A 22,104-nucleotide genomic window follows, 5' to 3' on the forward strand; every position below is an offset into this window, starting at 1 on the left:
AATCGCTAACCCATGTTACTCCCAACAGATGGTCGGGTGTGCTGTGGCTTGCCGTGGCTTGTTTCTCCCTTGGTCCTCCTGCCTGCTCCTGACACATGTCCCATGGGCCTTTGTGGCACAACATCAGCTGCCTACTATGCTACTCCACTAAGTTTTGTAGGATTTTTTTTTCACTTTCAGGGAGATTTGCACAGATTTAACTTTTTTAACTTTCGGGGAGATTTGCACAAATTTGCTAAAACCCAGTAGTTACTTCAAATAAGCACAGTACTTACTGCGAATTTAGGCAAATCTCCGAGAAATTTTCTTTAAAATCCCCTAGGTTGGGAAACAAGGTTGTGGCTATCTAATTGACAAGTGTCATTTCAAGATGTAATAGAGAAGGGATATAATTTTGCTGTGCTGCTATACTAACAACTGTACTACTCAAGAATGTAAATAGCAGGCAGGCAAATCTGTGCACTTGCACAAAAAAGCCAGCCTGAACAACCCAATAATAAGCCATGCTTTCTCAGGGTGGCTTGTGCATGGTTAACAAACCACACTGAGGAAGTCACACCAGATTCGGATATCAAGACAAGCCACCCTAAAACAAACAAGGAGGACAACCTACTGTGGGTTGTCGTATCATGTGAACCAGATCATTATTTTAAGTTAATGAGATGTAACAGCTGTGATCGTCAGTTCAATTCTATATTGTTGATATTATTGCAATATGCTGGTGACTGCTTTCCAAATGCCAGCCTGAACACATACTTTAATAGCAATGTGGGAAGTACAGACTAAGGCTTTCTTCACATGGAGCTTTTATCCTGCGACTGCTCCTTCATGGAGGTTTGTGGGCTTTTTACATGATGCTATGAACCTCCAAGGCATCCCTGCACTAAATGCCCTTCGTTCCATTTTTAAATAGATCACAGATAATCAGCTACCAAATTACCCCATTGTGTTCTGCTTAAGTCCCCTCCATGAAAAGAGGGAAAGCAGCAAGAAGAGGAGTGACATCAATGAAAGATAGGGATGGTGCGGGCACCCAATTCAGTCCAGGAATCCAGCTGACCCCCTCCTGCTCACACCCCTGAGCCCTGCTCACCGAGCCCCTGCCCCTGCTTGCCCCCTGCCTCTGCTTGCCCCCTGCCTATGCTCAGCGAATGGCCTGCACTCACCCCAGCAGCAGTGTCGAGCTTCACAGTCACCAATTATTGAAAAATAAAATGGCAATTGCAAAAATGTGCATATTTGCACACACGCGAAAATGCGCATTTTTGAGAATGCACATTTTTGTGTATGTGCGAAAATACACATTTCCCCCAAAATGCATATTTTTGCACACACACTGTGTGCCTTTGCAAAAATGCACATTTTCATGCATACAAATTATGTGCATTTTTGTACTCGCCATTTTTTAAAATATGTGCGGAGCTCAACAAGGCTGCTGGGGTGATTGCGGGCTGCTCGCCAAGCATTGGAGGGGCTCAAGCGTGGTCCAGGGACCAGCGAGTGGTGTCAGAGGCTGGACAGGAGTCCCGAGAACCCAGACGGAGGTGAGTTAGCACATCCCTAATGAAAAATAATGGAAGACTCAGATACGGGGAGAAGGCAGGGGAAAGGGGAGGGGGAAAGGAAGCATGTGAAAAAGGGAGTCATCACGATCCTGCATTTAAAACGGAAGTAGAAAGCCCCACTTTAAATGCAGGATTTTAGGCTGGTGTAGAGATGCCCTAGAAGTGGAGTGCATATTATTTAGACCACTAGGTGGAGTAGGGACTACATTTGAAACAGGATTTGCAAGAGCTCAGCTTGGAACCTATCTTTCAAGGCATTGCCCTGGAACATATGATATCATCATCATCATCATCATCAAGTTCCTCTGCATGTGCAGAGTCCCTGGCAAATAAGAACATAGGAAGAGCCCTGCTGGATCAGACCAAGGGTCCATCCAGTCCAGCATTCCATTCACACAGTGGCCAAGCAGCTGTCGACCAGGAACCCACAAGCAGGACACAAGTGCAACAGCACATGATCGCAGCCAGATTGCTCATACCAAAGATGGGGGCAGGGGAGAATTCTAGGTCAACTTTAGGACTGGGATTTGTCAGTTTAGAAATTAAACATTACTGGTGAGGCTCATATACTGCACAAGATTCTGAATCTTGGGTATTTTTGAAAATGTTTTTGTTTTAACAATTTTGTTCAAGCGTGGGAAACAAACAGAATGAACTTGAATTCTTAATACAGGAGGGAAATTATGACTTGATAGGTGTAACAGAGACTTGGTGGGATGACTCCCATGACTGGAATACAGCAATTGAAGGATATAACTTGTTCAAAAAGAGCAGGAGGAACAGAAAGGGAGGTGGGGTTGCACTATATGTGAAAAATACATATATCTCCACAGAAATACAGGAGGATGAGCTTGGTAGCCCCATCGAGAGCATCTGGGTTAAAATAAATGGAGCAAAGAATAAAAGGAACATGGTGGTCAGAGTCTACTACCAGCCACCCAATCAAGGAGAAGACAAGGATGAAACTTTTGAAAAGCAAATAGCCAATGTTTCAAGGAAGCATGATGTAGTAGCAATGGGGGACTTCAATTTCCCCGTTATTTGCTGGGAGACAAATTCTTCAAAACATGGCCCCTCCAAGAAATTCCTGACTTGTGTTACTGCTAACTTCCTCCTACAGAAAGTGGAGGAAGGAACTAGAGGATCGGCTATCCTTGACTTGATCCTAACCAACAGAGATGACTTAGTGGATAAAGTAGCAGTTATGGTAACTCTGGGGGAAAGTGACCATGTTATACTTGAGTTCTTGATTCTAAAGGAAGCAAAAGCCGAGTGTAGCCAAACGCGTATCCTGGATTTTAGGAAAGCTGATTTTAATAAACTCAGAACAATGATCAGTAAGGTCCCATGGCAAGAGACTCTGATGAGAAAAGGAGTCCAAGATGAGTGGGAGTTTTTTAAAAAAGGAAATCCTAAAGGCACAATTACGAACAATTCCAACAAGAAAAAATGGCGGAAGACAACAGAAGAAGCCAATGTGGCTTCACAAAAAGCTTAGAGATGACCTGAAAACAAAAAAGGACACATATAGGAAGTGGAAGGAAGGCCAAGCTACAAAGGTACAGGCAGGTAGCACAGAATTGCAGGGATGGCATCAGGAAGGCTAAAGCTGAGAACGAGCTGAGGTTAGCGAGGGATGCTAAAAACAACAAAAAGGCTTTCTTCAGATATGTGCATAGTAAAAGACAGAGGAAAGAAATGGTGGTTCAGCTATTAAATAAGGACGGCAAAATGATAACAGATGACAGTGAAAAGGCAGAAGTGCTCAATTTCTACTTTGGCTCAGTCTTCTCCCAAAAGAGGGTCTATGAGCCCCTGGCAAAGGCAAAGTACAGGCTGAAGGGGTAGCTTGAGATCAATAGGCATATGGTCAAGGAACACCTAATTACTTTGAATGAGTTCAAATCTCCAGGGCCGGATGAACTGCACCCTAGAGTAATAAAGGAACTGGCAGAAGAACTCTCAGAGCTACTGGCTATTCTCTTTGAGAAATCATGGAGGACGGGGGAAGTGCCAGAGGACTGGAGGAGGGCTAAAGTTGTCCCTATCTTCAAAAAGGGTAAAAAGGAGGAACCTGGGAACTACAGAGCAGTCAGTCTGACATCAATCCCTGGGAAAATTGTGGAGCAGATGATAAAGCAATACATCTGTAAGCACCTTGAAAACAATGCAGTGATTACTCGAAGCCAACATAGATTTGTCAAGAACAAATCCTGCCACACAAATCTGATCTCATTTTTTGATCAGGTAACCTCCCTTGTGGACTGTGGGAATGCTGTGGACATAATATACCTCGACTTCAGCAAAGCTTTCAACAAAGTGCCCCATGATATCCTGATGAGCAAACTAGCTCAAATTGGGCTAGATGAAACAACTATCAGGTGAATTCACAGCTGGCTACAGAATGAGACTCAAACAGTGCTTATCAATGGGATCTTCTCCAACTGGGGAGAGGTAACGAGTGGGGTACCGCAGTGCCCAGTCCTGGGCCCAGTGCTCTTCAGCATTTTTATTAATGACTTGGAGGGGGAGGTGCAGGGAATGCTTATTAGATTTGCAGATGACACAAAATTGGGCAGGATAGCTAATACTTTGGAAGACAAGATACAAAATTCAAAGTGATCTCAATAGGCTGGAGCACTGGGCAGAAAACTACAGAATGACATTTAATAGGGACAAATGCCAAGTTCTGCACCTAGGAAAAGAAACCAAATGCATGGTTACAAGATGGGTGATAACTGGCTCAACAATACTACAAGTGAGAAGGGTCTTGGAATTGTTGTAGATCGTAAGCTGAATATAAGCCAACGGTGTGATGCGGCTGCAAAAAAGGCAAATGCTATGTTGGGCTGTATTACTAGAAGTATAGCTTCCAAATCACATGAAGTACTAGTTCCCCTCTACTCAGCGCTGGTTAGGCCTCATCTGGAGTACTGTGTCCAATTTTGGGCAGTGGGCACCACACTTTAAGAAGGATGCAGACAAACTGGAGAGGGTTCAGAGGAGGGCAACAAAGATGATCAGAGGACTGGAAACAAAGCCCTATGAGGAGAGACTGAAAGAACTGGGCATGTTTAGCCCTGAGAAGGGAAGACTGAGGGGAGATAGTATAGCACTGTTCAAGTACTTGAAAGGTTGTCACAGAGAGGGAGGCCATGATCTCTTCTCAATCATTCCAGAGTGCAGGACACAGAATAATGGGCTCAAGTTACAGGAAGCCAGATTCCGGCTGAACATCAGGAAAAACGTCCTGACTGTTTGAGCAATACGACAATGGAGCCAATTACCTAGAGAGGTAGGGGGCTCTCCCACACTGGAGGAATTCAAAATGAAGCTGGACAGCCATCTGTCAGGGATGCTTTGACTTAGATTCCTGCACTGAGGAAGGGGTTGGTCTCAATGGTCTTATAGGCCCCTTCCAACCCTTCTATTCTATGATTCTAAGATGGGGGGAAAAAAACTGTTGGAGGGGGAAGGGTGGACAGATAGAGACAATATATTGGGTGGTTTAGAGATGCAGCCCTATAAAAATTTCCCTTAGGAGGCCTTGGGGAATAGTTTTGTTCACAGTTATTTGAGGGGCAGGAAGATCTTTCCTCCAGCTCTGATTGGTTTGCTATTGGGGGGAGAGGGGTTCCCTTTTTTCCCCCTGCAGCATGTTGATTGACTGATTTCCATGAATCATCTGGAGCTGCTTGCTCTTAGGGTATCTCTCAGGTGCACCTGGTCTCTCAGCTGGGGCAGAGGATGGAGGCCATGGCCTTGGGGTCCCTTTCAGCTCCCATGATTGTATGATATTTAGGTCTGCCGTTGCAACCATTGAGAGCTGCGCATGGTGGTTAACATCCACAGGCAGGCGACTTGAACTGCAAGGGTGGGGGGGATGTGATAAATGTGGTGCTTCTCATTCCTCCATCGCCTCCCAAAGAATAGTTTGGTTTTAATACCCAAGTTACCTACCGGAAAGCACCATTGTAGCCATAGTATATCTCATTGCTGTTCGGTTTGCACTTGTTTCTGTCAGAGATGCTCCCTTCACCGCCACTGCCCTTGCACAGCTTGCAGAGCGGAGAGTCAGGCGGCGCTCCTGGTGCACAGCTTTCGCGGAAGAATTTACCTGGCATGGGAACAGAGAACAGCCATTTTGACTTCCTCTCTTTCTGTTCTTGTAAGCCAACTTAGTGGTATATTTCCAGTGAAACTGAATTATCAATATTGACACAAAAAGGATATTTGGAAAGGTATTTGGGTATTTGGTCCCAAACCCAAGAAACTGGTGTCGGCAAGCAAGCAAGCTCACTAGAAAGGTATCAGCGTACTAGAAATGTTGTCTTTTCACGATGGTTTATCACCCATCTAGTTTACCAGCACAAAGTAAGGAAACAGAACTAATTGATCGGTGTTCTCCAAGCAGCAATGACAAAAACACACACAGGTGTACCCAGTCATATAAGGTGGCAAGCTGGAATGGCAGCGTCCCAACACGCCATCCTTGCTGAGCATCACAAGAGATTCAGCTCCTGGGTCGTGTGTGTGCGCACCAAATGGCCACATGGAATAATAGTGGCAGGGCCTGAGAACATGAAGATGAGGGCAAGAAGGGCGGTGCACAAGGTAGTGGGGAGGAAATACCCCACCTTTCTGCTGCTGCCATCTGAAGTATACAATCCCGCTACTCTCTAGTGTAGTCTTGTGTATGGAATGCACGTGCCATACACTAGTCTTGTGTATGGCATGTGCCAAATGACAGACAAACTAATAATAATAATAATTTTCTGCTATCCTGGTTGTGAATGTAGCTTCAAATATGACCATAGCTCAGTGGAAGAGTCCCTGCTTTGCAGGCACAAGGGTCAGGCTCAGTCCCTGGCATTCTCCACTTAAAAGTGTCAGGTAGGAAGAGACCTCTGCCTGAGGCTCTGGACATCCACTCCCCATCAGAGTGGATAATACAAATAGTCTGACCCAGTGGAGGCTGGTGGCTCCAGTTTTGGTGGGGCTAAGCATCCATTCCAGGTTTCAGTTGGAACCAGTCGGAACCAGCCAGAATTCTAAAGCAGCTATCCAAGGTGCTGAACCTATTGTGGAGGATAGGGTTCAGCACACTGGGTAGCTCATTTAGAGTTCTGGCTGGTTCAGACTGAAACCCAGAATGGAATTACTGTCCCACCAAAGTCAGAGCCACCAGCCTCCACTGGTCTGACAGGGTATAAGGCTGCTTCCTATGTTCCTAGGACTGCAGCATTATCCTCACATGTGTAGAATGAGTAGCCCCACCCTACAGCTGCTATTTGCTCCATGAGGACAATCTCATAGGCACTTGAATGCAGGAAAAAATGGCTCCAGGGGCCAATTTAGATCAAGAAAACAGGATGTGTGCGCGCGCGCGCAGGGGGGAGTTAATTCTCCCTCCGTCAACACCATGGTCCCAGTCCAACCACCACCACCACCCCATGTGACTGTTTTAGCCTTTTTTAACAGATCCAGTCATTGTGTCTTATTTGGCTTCGAGTTGCTGAGTAGCTCATATCTAAGGTCTTACACCGCAATCCTAAACACATCTACTCAGAAGCAACCTGACTGAGTTCCATGGGACTTGCTCCCAGATAAGTGTTACAAGATTGCGGCTTTAATGCATTTCACATAAGCACATTACCTTGCTCAAAAGCCAAAGGGGAGAAGCCCAAACTGAATATTATTCAGCTCTGTCTGTATATTGACTTTGAATGTATCGCTCACTTTTCAAGCATAGGTCCTTCCAGACAAGGCTTTGATTGTGCAATTGCACTGCTTCAAACACTGAATTTTAGAGGGAGTGGGCACAGACAGTGTTGTCTTCCATTTGTAAAAAAAAACAAAAAACACCCCATGTTTTCCCACTGCTGCTTTTGTCTTTTTTCTTACCACAAAAATCCATTAAGGAGGGGAAGAGGGAAGAGAGGCACAACGACTTTTGATTGGTAGTACAAGGAGTTGCCTGTCTAGGCACACCCTAGGTGGCTTTGGACCAATCACTATCTTACCCTAATCAAGCTCACAGAGTTGCTGTGTAGATTAAAGAGGGGATATGTGTTCCGCCTGGAATCCTTGCAAGAAGGGTGAGATCGTAATGTACAAAACAAACAAACAAACAAACACGAGGCCACTCACCAAAGTCACAACTACGATTATTCTCTCGGTAAATCAAGCCCATGGGGATGTTCCAGCCAGCAGTTCTATCAATGCCAGTGTGGCAGGACAGCTTTCCTTTCAGAGTGTACCATGTGATGCCCGTATTGGTCTTCTTGGCAACAGCTACAGCAACGTAGCCTTTAACTGGAGACAGATAAAGGCAGCAAAATCAATCAAATGAGAACCCAAATTAGTTAATGAGTAGGGGGCAGACACACCCCTGTGAGCCCCTCACATGTTGGGTGAACACATGAGGGGGCTTATATGTAACCCTCTACTCTTATATTTGAAAGATCTGCATATGGGTAACGTAAAAATCCTTTGTTCATGGACCAGCTAGAAAACTGGCTTTGCCAGCGGATGTAGCCATCTTGAATTGGGAAGGCAGCATGTCTTCCATTGTGTGTGGTTTCCCCGCCCCAACAGATGGGGAGACAGTGGGATTTGAGAAAGAGTTGGCAATTTCTCAGATCAAAGCTTAAGTGCTAGATGATATCTTCAGTGCCAGTGGCCAAGATCACATTAGGCAGACTGAGGCCACTGACTGGGGCGGCAGGTGCTGGTGGACAGCAGTGGAGCCCCCCTCCCTCCGGCCATTCCTCCAGAGCCCCCCACCAATTCCCCTTAGTTGGAGGACAGCACTGTGTATGCCACAAGGCTGGTTCTGCCTCCGCCCCCCAAGCTAGCCTGATGGCTTCAGGTGCAGTGGAGGATGCTGTCCCATCACCAGTGTTGAAGTAAGACTCAACTGCACATGGAATGGGGTGGGGGGCACCATCTTGTGCTTTGCCTCAGGCAGAAAAATGACTTAGGCCAACCTTGTGTGTGTCCCATCATTACCCACCTGTTGATGGTCTTTCTGGATGGGTGCATATCTCAGTGTCGGGACCTACAAGGAGAACAAGAAAGAGACTTTGAAGACAATACTTCAGACCCAGCCTGCCCAGTTTTTTCACCATGCTGTGAGAGCAATGCAAGTAAGGCCTCTTGTGGACACAGACCCAAGGGACAAAAGCACATTCTGAAAACATAAAATAAAGGGAGACACAGGCAGAAAATGCCTGGCACACCTGCAGGGTAAACCACTCTAATTGGTGCAGGGGGGCAGGATGGGGAGAGACAAGCGATTTGCACACAAGGCTCCCTTACCATCTGGCCCTTTGCAATTCTGCAATGAGCCCTATTAATCTTACCCATTTTCCTTCAGCCAGCCTCAGATCTGTCTTAGTGAGATTTGGCAACCAGGAGGGATGTGAGGAAGGGTACAAACCTGCACCTAGCTAAGCTTCCAGGACCTTCTCTGGAAGACATGTGCCCTGGATTTCAGACTGATCTTTCTGACATTACAAGCCATTTTCTTGTAATGTGTGCATGGGAATATAATGTATAAATATAACTTCTTCATAAGCCATCTGGAATTAGGAGTGAGCAGTGAAGTAGCCAACTTTGCTGATGACACCAAATTATTTAGAGAAGTCAAAACAAAAAGGGGTTGTGAAGAAGTCCAAAAGGGTCTCTCCAAACTGAGAATGAGCATTAAAATGCACACATGGTTCAAAGTAAAAAAGTATAAAGTGATGCATGTTGGGGCACAAAATCCCCACTTCATGTACATGCTGATGGGGTATGAGCTGAGCTGGCAGTGACTGCCCAAGAAAGAGATCTTGGGGCTGTGGTGGACAGCTCAATAAATGTGTCGACCCACTGTGCAGCTGCTGTGGAAAAGGCAAATACCATATTGGGCATAATTAGAAAAGGAATTGAAAATAAAACTGCCAAGATCATACTGCTCTTATTCCAGGGGTGGGCAATTCCAGGGGTCCAAGGACCAATTCCCCACCTAGATCCCACTGGGGGCTGCATCCCAGCCACTGAATTTACCACCACTGAATTTACCACCATGCAGCAGTGTGACAGCAAAAAAAGGTCCTGATTTTTCCCTTTTTTGCTGCTGCACCACTAAATTTCAGCAGCAATCTGCAACTTGTTAAGGGAAAAATCTGCCCTTTGGAGCTGAATTGTGGTGACAAATTTGGCAGCAGCGGGGTGGGGGGGGGAATGTGGCCCACTCCTGCCTTATACAAATCTATGGTGTGACACACTTGGATCACTGTGTACAGTTGTGATTAGCTCATTTAAAAAAGGATATTGTATAGTTGGAAAAAGTGCAGGGAAAGGAATTAAAAGGACCAAGGGATGGAGCTACCCTCCGATGAGGAAAGGTTAGGACATCTGGGACTGTTTAGCTTAGAAACAAGGTGAGTATGGGGAGACATGAGAGAGGTGTCCAAAATCATGCATCATGTAGAGAAAGTGGATAGGGAGACATTTTCCGCCTCCCTCATAATGCTAGAATGTGAGGTCACTCCATAAAGCTGAATGGTGGGAGATAAAAAGACGTTGTTTTCCGGGCCAAATTCAAGGTGTTGGTTTTGACTTTTAAAACCCTATATGGTTCCGGCCCAGCCTATCTTAAGGAGCGCCTCCAGCAACACCAGACAGGCCGCTTAACAAGATCAGCCTCGGATGGCCTTCTCTCTGTCCCATCAGCCAGGACAGCTAGACTGGTGGGGACGAGGGAGAGGGCCTTCTCTGTGGTGGCCCCCACTCTGTGGAACTCCCTCCCTAGGGAACTCCGTCATGCCCCCTCTTTAATGAGCTTCTGTCGTGCATTAAAAGTGTGGTTGTTCAGGCAGGCATTTGGGGTGGGTTAGGGTATTTTTTTTAAAAAAAATTTATGGTAAAATTTTATTGTTTTAAATTGTTTTATGGTGAGTTGTACATCGTCCAGAGTGGCTGGGTGACCAGTCAGATGGGCGATTAATAAATTTAATAAATAAATAAATAAATAAAAAGAAGTACTTCTTCACCCAGCACATACCTAAACTGTGGAATTCGCTATCACAAGATGTCCTGATGGCCACCAATTTGGAGGGTTTTAAGTGGGGATTAGACACATTCACGGAGGAGAGAGCTCTCAATGGTTACTAGTCACGATGGCTGTATGTTACCGGCAGCATCAGAGGCAGGATGCCTGTGGGGACCATGACTAGGAGGGTGCTTCCCACAAGGCTCTGATTGGCCCCAGTGTGCACAGAGTGCTGGAGTAGAGAGCTTTTGGTCTGATTCAGCATGGCTGCTCTCATGCTCATAATGTCAGAAGCAGCCCTCACCATGACAGCATGGGCATGTTTGTGAGTAAAAACCTATGACTGTGTGTATGTCAAAGAATAAGTGACTAGGAGCCCATGCATACACACATAGGTTTTGCATGGTTTGCTGTTGACCGTTGGCAATGCCACCTTCTGCCCAAACAAATGATCTCTAATCCTTGTTCGAATGAATTCTATGCAGGACCAGGACCAAAAGACTCCAGTCACTAGCCCTTTTAGAATCCAAACTATGTAAGAGCACCCACCCCATCGAGCTCTATGCTTCCCCCAGTCTGAAGGCTAGAGTTCAGAGTTGAGGGTCCATCAGAGCTTATTTCTAGCTGTGTGCATCTGACAGCCAGTGCTGTCAGCCATTTGAGTCAAACAGCCATTTTTCATACTTACTGTAGACTTCTGCCAGGACTGGCACCAAGCCACACTTTCCTGCAGTGTAGATGTGTCCTCCATCCAAGCTGATAGCATCGGCCTCACCTTTCTGAAAAGAAAATCATATATACTAATAGCAAACTCATTCCCTGAGTGTGGATCTTAACATAACCAAGATGGCATCATCCACTCACAAGACGGAGGTATAAGCAGACTTGGGAGAACCCAAGGTCTGCAGAAGAGAAACAAAATATTGAGGGAAAAGGCCTAAAATGGGGGGGGGGGTAAAGGAGCCAATGCAGACTGAACATGCTCAATGGGGACAGAATGCTGGCTGACCATTGGCGGAACAAAACAAAAAATTGGGGGAGGAAGAAGGAGGGAATGGAAAAGGGCAAGGCTGCCTGGAACCCTGAACTTGCAGGTCCCACTTGTATCTGTTTTGAGAACTTGTTAAAAGAAAAGAGAGAGAAGGCTTGATCATCATTCCCTCTGTTCCTGATTCAAGTCTTCCTGTGCTTGTGGAGTTGTAGCCAAAACAACACCACCCATGTAGCAGCAGACTCAGAGTAAAGCTGAGGTTTGCAGGTGGCCCAAAATCTTTGGGAAACAAATCATAGGGGAGGAACTCCCAGAACATAGCACAGAATGTTGATGGATTAAGTGGCCAGGGAGGGCGGGGGGAATGACAACTGGGAGGAGGGAGGTATGGAATGGAATGGCTGGAAAGGGAAGAGGGAGGGATTTATAGATATAAAAAGGGTAGAATAAACCTGGTCTGTTGGAGGGGGGGGGCAGGGTGGAGGGGGAACGTAACAGAGTGGCAGAAACCCTAAACAGAAGCAGTATGCACAGCAGCATTTTGATTCAGAACTCATGCCAGTTGGCTTTAAAAAGAAAACCCGCAAAACTCCCACTGTGGGAATCCATAGGAATTTCTCTGCTTAAATGAAGGTGACCCAGCAAGATCACAAGACTGCCTGCTTATTTCAATTGGGCTTTCATGGAAGAATTTCCTCACAGACTGCCCTGATTCTCCATGTATTTTCTGCAACTTGATATCTAAGAGTCGCCAAGAATGGCAACTCTCCTGCTTCATTTTTCTGACCTCTGAATGAATCATGCCCAGTACCCTTGTCTCTGCTCCGACTTCTTTGTATGCTTTTGCATTGCTAAAGCAATCTATGAGGCTCACTAGGGATGGACGGACTCACCTCCATCCATGCTTATTTCTGTCTGCTTCATTTTTTCTGACCTCTGAATGAATCATGCCCAGTACCATTGTCTCTGCTTTAACTCCTCTATATGCTTTTGCATTGATAAGGCAATCTATGAGGCTAACTAGTGATGGATGGACTCACCACCATCCGCGCTCATCGGTCGCTCGCTGAACCACATCCGCCACCCACTCCCACTCGCTGCGCAGCGTTCGCTGTTGGAGGGTGCAGTGAGCAGCTGATTAGCGCTGTGGGGCTGCCTGTCCCCATAGTGAGCTGAGCTGTGATTATGCAAAATAGCAGGGAATAGGGGAAAATGGGGGATGGGGTCAAGTTAAAGCCTCCCCCCGCCCATCCAGCATTGGTGTCCATGATTGCTGGGAGTCTATGGTGTAAAACAGTTAAATTCTCATAATTTAAAGTCAACTAAACCCTTGGGGCTCATCATTTATCTCTCAGTGTTTCAGGCATTGAGAATGGAAGCTGACGAATAAATCGCATTGTAATATTAACACTACATACAACTTTTTGGCAGTCTCCTGGCTATCTGGATGGAAAACCCATTGAATTGAATGGCTCACCCTTTCCTGCTGCCTCTTGTTCACCAAAGCCAGCCTCAACTGGATCAGCAAGGGCTGCAGCTGAAGGGCTCTCCCCCCCCCCCCGCCTCCATGTGTGCAACTCAGTATTGCCCTTGTAAAAGCAAGCAGTAACACTTTTCTCATTTGACTATACACTGGGATTCAGTAGAAAAGGGAGCAGAATGGTGGAGGGGCAGGTGGTCAAAGGGGGCATGAGAGGAGACACTCCCACTGGATCCTCATCAGTAGTGATGTCAATACCACACCACCCAACACAAAGCGGGATGTAGCATGATGGCAGGAATAGACGGGGAGGTGATGGTGATTTCACTGTGTGACCACAAAAAATACCACATTTTCCCCATTCCAAAATAACACAGGGAAAAGGGGGTGATGACACATGACAGCAGCTGCATGGTAATGACATCATGTAAAGCACATGGGAAAAATCATGAGCAAAGAAAGATGACTGCATGGGAGAAAAAACCTGTGAAGAAGCCCTGGATCAATCCTGAAATATATTACTTCAACATCCCTCCCCAAAGTACTGGGATTGGAAAAGTCCCAGTAAAACCATTCACTGTGATTAGAAGCTAGAGCTGCCAGTCACAAAACTACACCCCCTTCTCTTTCTCTCCCTCTCCCCACCCTGGTGTTTTCCTTTATGGAGAGCTTGGAAAGAAATATATACATTTGTGGAGATACATGCACTGTCTGTGTCTCTGCATCCCTCTGAAGCCCAAATCTTCAGGAGTGTTCAGATTCGGTCTGCTTTGGAGCAGCCTCGCTTTGAGTCGGACATGTCCCAAATCTGCCCGAAACTGCCAGATTTGGTTCTGGATTTGGGATTCATCCAAATCCAATGTGCACCATGAATAGACGGACAGACAGACAGACAGACAGACAGACATGCTATAAACCCCATGAACCAAAACCACACCAGATGGAAGCAAGGAAGAAGTGCAGACATGGCCTCCATCACTGTTCCCAATGGAAAGGTACAAGAAGAAGCCACATGCAACTTTAAAGCCTTACCAAGATCTTGACAATGCAATCTTCCGTAGTTTCAGCCACAGCACAGTCAATGGCACCGCCGCTCAGTCCGCTCCACAAGTCACACTTTGTCTGCTCAGCCTTGCCCACTGCACACCACACAATCTTGTTTGATGCAACAGGAGGACCTCTGTCTATGGCAACAGAAAGTGGAAACTCAATTAACCAGGCACTCAGATGCCCCACCATGCTGCAAACTAGAGGGACGCCACTAACTTCATAACCATTGCATGCACCAGCTCTATAGTATTTAGGTCAAAATTGACTTGAATGCTACATGGAAGGCCGGCAAAGCATGATATTTATTCATGGGGAAAGGAGACAAACTGATGAACAGTCCTTTAAAATTTGAACAAGGCATCACTTTTCTTTTGGAAGCAATGACAAATCAGGCTTGAAATATCACTTGGTCCTCTGGTGTTGGCAGTAGCAGGGAAGTAGTAGTAACAGTAATTTTGAATAAGAGGTTGCAAATGGACATGCTAAAATGAATGTTCTCATCAAAAGATATTTACAAATACACAAAAAGATGAAGAGATATTTAGCCCTATTGAATTCTGGGCAATATGATCGGGTGGGCTCTGAGACAGCACCCCCAGCTGAGGAAAGATCTATTTTCATTCTATGATAGCTATACCAAGAGTCTTTCCAGAAAAATAAGTAACAACCCCCTGCAAGGGATTCAAATGTCTTCCCTGCAGATAGCACTTTAGCTACAAGGATATTTCTCTTGCCAGCCATTCAAATCACAATATTTTGCTGTTGGGAAAATGTAATACTACCTCATGCGAGCTCTCATTGCTCCTCCAAGAACTGTGTGGAATGGTGTGCGAGTGTCACAGGCACCTATTGGCAAGTAACTGGAATATCAATAGCAGCCAGTGACTCTTCTTTATTTATGCCTATACTGCTTTGTCATCTTTTTAAAAGTGTTGTCTGTTTTGGTTATTACTTTACTGGTAGCTGAATCCTTCCCCATTGTACCACCCAATGGGGAAGCATTCAGTATCACTCATCTGGCCCTTAAAAAAATTAATTCACCAAGGCTGGTGAATTAAAAATAATTCACCAGCCTTGAATTATTTATTACCTACCAGGTGCTCTAAGTACAAACAGAGGTGGGTTTGCATCTGTGAAAAAGTCCGCATGAGTCAGGTCTTGCAATTAGTATGAAGGCTTTTAGATATGGTTTTGTGATTATGTTGTATGCTACTCTGGGTACTTTTAGTAGAAGAGTGGGACATTTATATATTTATTATTATTTGATGATGATGATGATGATGATGATAAAGCAAAAGCTTCAGCAAATGGCAGGGCACTTATCCTCTGAAATGTGTTGGGCTGCTCTTGGTCAGATGGATCATAAAAAGGGGGAAATTTCATTGGTAGGTCCCCATAGTTCAATCATTTATATCTTTTAAAAAATTGTCCCTAGCCAGGAGCCTTACTTTAACCAAATTATATAGCCCAGACATAAAAAGTCATTCTGATTCTACGATTTCCCCTCTATATATGTTTCAGAATGCAGCAGTCAATAAAAGTTGCATTTAAGCCAGTATTTGAAAGACTGCATTGTCCCATATGAGCCTGCCCAGATTTTCAGCAGAGGTTCTTCTCTCAGTCCCACCACCATCTGAGGCACATTTGGTGTAGTTACGAGAGAGAGCCTTCACACAACACGCTAACCCACACTCAGTGGTTAAGTATGGGTGAAGCTTGTTAACCACCCTGAACAACCCAACAACAAACCATGGGTTCTCAAGGTGGTTTCTCTGAGAAAAATAAGCCACACCGCATAGTTAACAAGCCACCCTGTGGAAGGTGTCCTAGGTTCAGACAACACACTAACCCACAGTTCAACAAACAACACATGGTTCAACAACAACCCACACTCAACCACTGAGTGTGGGTTAGCATGTTGTGCAAACCCAGGGCGTGTTTCCACGCTATCGGCTTCACTTTGTCTGCAACTTTGTTGCGATGTTTCCCTGATCGCAGCTTCTCCTTTTCCAGTTTCCACAGTGCTTAAAGTCCCGGGTTATTATCACTGTAGCCTGGGGCTCTGTGCTGTTTCCACTGAGCTCTAATCAAATTATTTTCTTGATGGCTGGCTGAAGTCTGAGTGGAGTCTGGGTTGGGTCTGATTACCTCATCAGTGTTCCCACCTCCTCGGCTGTGTTTCTGGGACAACGGAAGAAGCTGCTAATGGAGGAGTACCGGATTTTTTTAAAGGAATCAGCTTTGCTGTGAAGAGAGGCTTTCCCCTCTCCCCTCTTTCTCCTTTCCCTTGAAAGTCCAGATGCACCTTCAGGAGCAAGCCTCATTGAGCACAATGGGAGTTACTTCCAAGTAGACACACATATGCTTGTGCTGGGAAAGGGGGGGAGAACACAAAGAGGGAAACCAGCCCCCATTTTAAACCAGAGGACCTAACTGACCAACAGGAGCTACTTCTGACAAGAGAGTAATGGGTTTGTTGGGGGAAAGAGTAGTAGAGACAAAGACGGAATCCAGCCCCCATTGTAACCCGCTGGATAGCTATAACGAAGCTGTGAAGTACTTTCTTCCTAAGGCAATTCATAAGAGCATCACTTGGTCACTTAAACGCATTTAGGGAATTGGGCTTTTAGGTGTGCCCTTTCAACTGAGGGGGAATCTCAGCCTCATCCACCACAATGAGAGTTGCTTCTGAGAAGACACTAATGGGTCTGTTGTGGGAAAGAGAGTGAAACCAGCCCGCATTTAAATGCACAGGATCTCTATATGGAAGCTGTGAATGAGTTACATCCTAAGGCAATGGACCGAAGCCTCAAGATCGCACTTCCGTGGTCATTGAGAGGGCAAGCCTCATTCAGCACAATGAGAGAAAACACCCCTTGACTCGGGTCATGGGCTCTGTTCTAGTGCATATTTTCAATTATGTTTTAAAAGTTGGTCCCTCAGCATCCTGCTCCAAAATGGCAAAGAAACTTCCGGAAAACAGGGATAGAAAGGGTTGGGTCACTGACGTCAGAGTGACAGACCTACATGCCCCATGGGCAGGACTATGATACCAGACCCAGTGCAATTGTGGAAACAGGTCAGTTACAGAGCCGCAGTAAGCTAGAAAAGTCGGACTATAAGCAGTCTCAGAAGAAGCAGTTTTTCAACAATAAAATGCGGGGCTGATGCTGAATGGCCATGATGTCATGGAAACACAGAGACCTCACCGCGCAGCCAGATTGGAGTAAATCGCTGTTGGAAACACAGCCCCAGTCAGTGGCTGCTCCCAGACTCTGGAACTCCCTGCCGAGGGAGGCCAGGTTGGCTCCCTTTTGTTGTCCTTCAGTTGAATATGTTTTTATTCAGGGAGGCCTTTGGCAGGTAAGCTGGTTTGCTGGTGAAGGGTTTTTTTTAACTGTTTGGGTGTTGTTATTGCTTTTTATGGATGTGTTTTAATTTTACTATGTCTCCTTTTAGTTGAATTTTACTATTGTGCTATTTTGAGTGGAATGGCAGGATATACATTTAATTAATTAATAAAAAATTAATAATATCACTGACAGTAAACTCAGTTTCATGGTTTCTAATGCTTTCTTCCCATTTGCTGATGTATATCATTTGGCTCATCCATGGCACCCGATTCCCTCCTTACCTCTTCTGAGGTTCAAAATTGCGGTATAGTACTCAATGCCCAGGTAGAGTATAGTACCCAGTAAGTCAGGAACACGGACAAGCTTGACAGCAGAGTCCTTAAACAACAGATCTTTGACAGTACCACTAGGAGGCCCCAAAAGTCGGCACTCTGCTCGTTGGTGCTTCTCATATTGTTCCTAGGATAGGAGAAAAATGATTAAGAACTTAAGAAGAACCATGCTGGATCGGACTAATGGTCCATCTAGTCCAGCATCCTGTTCACACAGTAGCCACCCAGCTGTCCACAGGAAACCCACAAGCAGGATATGAGTGCAACAGCATCCTCCTGCCTATGTTACCCAGCAGCTGGTATACATAGGGTTACTGCCTCTGATACTAGATTCACAGAAGAGTGAAAATAAATAAGAAAAAACTGAAGACAGGTTGAACAAATGGGACGGTAAAGAAAGGAAGAGTAAACTGGAGAGAGAAAGAAACTAGGGAAAGCAAAGCACTCTGTCTCATCCCCCCCTCTTGTACGCAGTTCTATTTCTGTCCACACAGTCTCCTATGGGTTTGCCACACCTTCTGAGGTTGTGAATTAGATAAGGAGGTCAAAGAGTTTCTGGGAGCTCACTGGCAGATATACCGAGTATATTATTATATACTGTTAAATGGGCTTATGTGATAGATACGGATGGGTGCCAAAGATAGAGATCAAGTTGCTTTAAAAAAAAAAAAAAAAGGATCATGCTCAAACTAGGGATTTGGAGGAATCCATTTGGATTGGAGCTTGGTGAATTTTCAGCTCGCTCATCCACAAGCCGGCCCAACTCACCACTCAGCAAGTCAGGCCAGCTCACGGATTACAGGGGGCATTTGTGCAAATCACAATTTGTGCAAAATCGTGGCCATAAATACTGCAATTTCCACAAAATTGCAGGCATAAATGGTTTAATCTGCACAAATTAAACCATTGCTGTCCACAATTTTGTGCAAATTGCGATTTGCGCAAATAAAAAACCCCTGATAAAGTTCCTAGGTTTCAGGAACTAACCCATGGCTCAGCTCACAAAGGCAAGTTGTGGGGATCTGTTGGGCCAAAAAGGGCTAGATTTCCCAATAATGGACAACCCTAGGTCAAACCGGTCTTCATAATTGTTATAGTTATGATGCAGTATAAAAAAGAAAATAATTGCAGCATATGCTGTAATGCCTCTGTTCTTGGTCTCCAACTGAGGCATTATAATGCACTTAAAGCACACTACTTTTTTGCAATTTATTCTTGAATGTATCCAAAAATGGGCCTGCATGTTTTCTGTCCCCCCAAAAGAGGAGAGGGGTAGCACAAGAATAATGAAGAAACAAAAAAGGGGGGATCAACAATGACAAAAAAACACTGGAATACTTTCAGAAAGGTCCTTGTTTGGGGTGGATTCTAGTGCAAATCCGGCCAATGACTGGCAGGATTTTGAATTTCTTTTAAAAATCCCACAGTGGATCCGGGTAGATCAGTGTGCATCTACATTGGTTGAATACTGTAAAGTAGGACATATACCTAGAGGATTGAGGATTAAAAAGAACCCAGGTGTTTTTGTGTCCTTCAAAGCATTGTTGCGCACACTGCATATTATACTTGTGCTTGAGGACATGAGTGTGTGTACAGTATATGTTTACTTGAAGTAAAAGTCTTCATCATTTGATTAATTAGTGTTTATATATCTATGCACCTTTTGTTTTTGCATAATATAATTGTTCTTATGGCTTATTATTATTATTATATTTATACCCCGCCTTTTTCCCAGTACTGGGACACAAGGCAGCTTACAAAAATTTAAACATATACAATTAAAACATATGAAAATGTACAAAAGTTAAAATATAAATTAAACAACAATACAATTAAAATTATATGAAAACATTAAAACAGCATTGGTTTGTTCTGTTTGTGTCTTCAGTTGAAGGACCTCTTCCTTTTGTTCAGCACTAGACTCACCTGCAGGAGCTCAAGCAGGTCAAATCCCTCTCTTCCCCTCCATTTTCCTTTTTATTTTCCATTGGTTCAGCTGTCCTCAACCTAATTGCTAGACTCACAAAGGGTGCTTCCAGACAAGGCTTTTATTATGCAACTCCCCTGCCTCATTCACAGAATGTTACAGGAGGGCCACGCGTAGTTATCTTCTACTTATAACCCTCCTATGTTTTCCCACTGTATCTTCTGTTATTTTTCTTATCGCAGGGCATTCATTAAGGAGGGAAAGATGGAATAACTGCTAGCAGTCCTCCATCTGGAGGCATGTGCAGTCTGCCTGACTTCCAGTTCTTTTAGACCCCTTTTGGAGCTCTCATGAAGAAAGAATGGAGACATTCAGACTTTTAGTATAGCTCTGATTGGGCAGCAGCAGTATGTTGTGTCCCCCCCCCACACACACACACAGCCGGTAACAGTAAATACAACATTTCCTGTCTTTAGTATACTGTGTGAACCCAGACAATGAGATGGATTACTCTAGTTAGCATTTTCTTTTCCCTATGACCTCAACATTCCATAGGTCCTGGATGTTCACTGGTCCTGGAAGCTATTTTTGTGATGGTGGGTTGTTTCTTCTTAATTTTCATGGAGTGTATGTCTGCATTTACAAAAATTATATTCTTTGGTGAGTACATTACAGGACGTGGGGGCTGATTCACTTCCAGACTAAGAAGCAATCACTCAATAAGCAATCATTTGGTGGGTTACCCATTTTTCATGGCCCATGCCTCATTGTCTGCAAGTTTTCCAACATGTGCAACATGCAATGATTTACATGCATATAGAATATTCCTCCATGGATGCATCTCACTTACATCATTACAATTTCCCTTAACTCTGACAATTTTGTTGGATATTAACGCTGGAGCTCAGAGCTTGATAATTATTATTCACCACCAAGTAGACACAGCACTGGAAATGAAAGGAGCCTCCTTCAACATGTCCTCTGTCTGATTATGGGAAATCTGAACTGGACCAGGGGAACTTGAAAATAATTGGCTTCTTTTTTATCAGCTTCTTTGCAACAGTCAAATCAGAGATAATATTTCTATCTTTGTGATATTTCCCATTTTTGTTATATATTATTATGGGTCTGCGGTTAGTCTGCATGATCCCTCAAGGATCTCCCAAACTCTGTGCTGTCTGGTTGTGAAAAGAGATTGTTAGAATGGGTCAAACTGGCTGGGCAAGTTTTGCCTGGCAAATTCCCTGAGGAGTGGGTGTCCTTAGAGATGGCCAGATATAAACTATTCTGGAAGGGGAGGTACCTTTCTCTTCCCTAGCCCTAAGGAATGTGCAAATTTGTGAAGAGGACAGTAGAAGCAAGCAAGCTAAGTGTGTGTGTGTGTGTGTGTGTGTGTGGATTGCAGGAAGTCAAGTCTCCTTCACACTGAGCTTCTATCCTGTGACTGAGATTGCTCCTTCACAGAAGTTTGCAGGCTCTTTACATGACACTGTGATCATTCAAGATGTCTCCTGCTCTAAATGCCCTTTGTCTCATTTTTAAATACATTGCAGATAATGAGCTATCAAATTACCCCTGCTGTGTTCTGCTTCAGTTTCCTCCGTGAAAAGAGTAAAAGCAGCAAGAAGAGGAGCGAGATCAATGAAAGATAATGGAAGACTCAGATACAGGGAGATGGAGGGGGGGAAGAGGAAGGGGGAAAGGAAGCACATGAAAAAGTCTGTGCTGGAAGTGGATCTCAAAAGGAGGCACAGAGCTGAGTTGCTCTCTGTAAGAAATCCTATGGAACTAAGCGTTCCCTAGAAATCTGATGAGGAACAGGAATAGGTTGGAGTGTTAATGCTGTGGACACTCCCATTATACTCAGCCTGGAATATATGTAAATGAACCTTATATCACATATATGTCACAAGTCTCCAGTGACCTCCTTCTAAGGAAACTCAACCCTGAGTAAGTGCTGCAACTCCTGAAACTTCTCACCTCTTGGAACTGGGGTGCATAACAATATTTTCCTGCTAGTGGGCATCATATATTATTCTGCTTTTAATCCTCCATACATTTTGGTTTGGAATTATTTCTCTCTGATCCCTGTTTAAACAAAAAACCCAGAAGATACCTGCGCATTTGAGAGAAGTGTCCAGATCTCATCCACCCGACCGTCGACACTTCGTGCCACAACAGCATGAGCAGGAACTCTACCCAGGAAACAGTGTCTATACTCTTCAATAGGCCTCTTGGTGCCATCATCACAGAGCAGTTCATACTGGTTCCGTTCGGCTGGACTGAGAGCTGCGAGGAATAAAGAGTGACAGTAAGATGTAAAGCCAGAAAGTAAGACAGGTTTTACCTAGAGCTGCTAGAAAATT

General features: G+C 44.7%; 1 protein-coding gene across 2 annotated transcripts in view; it reads right to left on the reverse strand.

Annotated features, from left to right (window-relative positions):
* Positions 1 to 22,104, reverse strand: part of TF (transferrin) — a 50,337-nt gene that overhangs the window by 14,088 nt on the left and 14,145 nt on the right. For both annotated transcript variants that reach the window (XM_084846953.1, XM_084846952.1), the window contains exons 7-13: positions 21,855 to 22,027; positions 17,761 to 17,938; positions 14,109 to 14,260; positions 11,294 to 11,384; positions 8,581 to 8,625; positions 7,716 to 7,880; positions 5,526 to 5,682 (exon numbers count right to left, since the gene is read on the reverse strand). In XM_084846953.1, coding sequence (XP_084703079.1) covers positions 5,526 to 5,682; positions 7,716 to 7,880; positions 8,581 to 8,625; positions 11,294 to 11,384; positions 14,109 to 14,260; positions 17,761 to 17,938; positions 21,855 to 22,027 — 961 coding nt within the window. The remainder of the gene's footprint in view (positions 1 to 5,525; positions 5,683 to 7,715; positions 7,881 to 8,580; positions 8,626 to 11,293; positions 11,385 to 14,108; positions 14,261 to 17,760; positions 17,939 to 21,854; positions 22,028 to 22,104) is intronic.

This window comes from Heloderma suspectum, chromosome 3, assembly GCF_057233095.1.
Source record: "Heloderma suspectum isolate Gila_16-S chromosome 3, 16-S_ref, whole genome shotgun sequence".
Classification (NCBI taxonomy): domain Eukaryota; kingdom Metazoa; phylum Chordata; class Lepidosauria; order Squamata; family Helodermatidae; genus Heloderma; species Heloderma suspectum.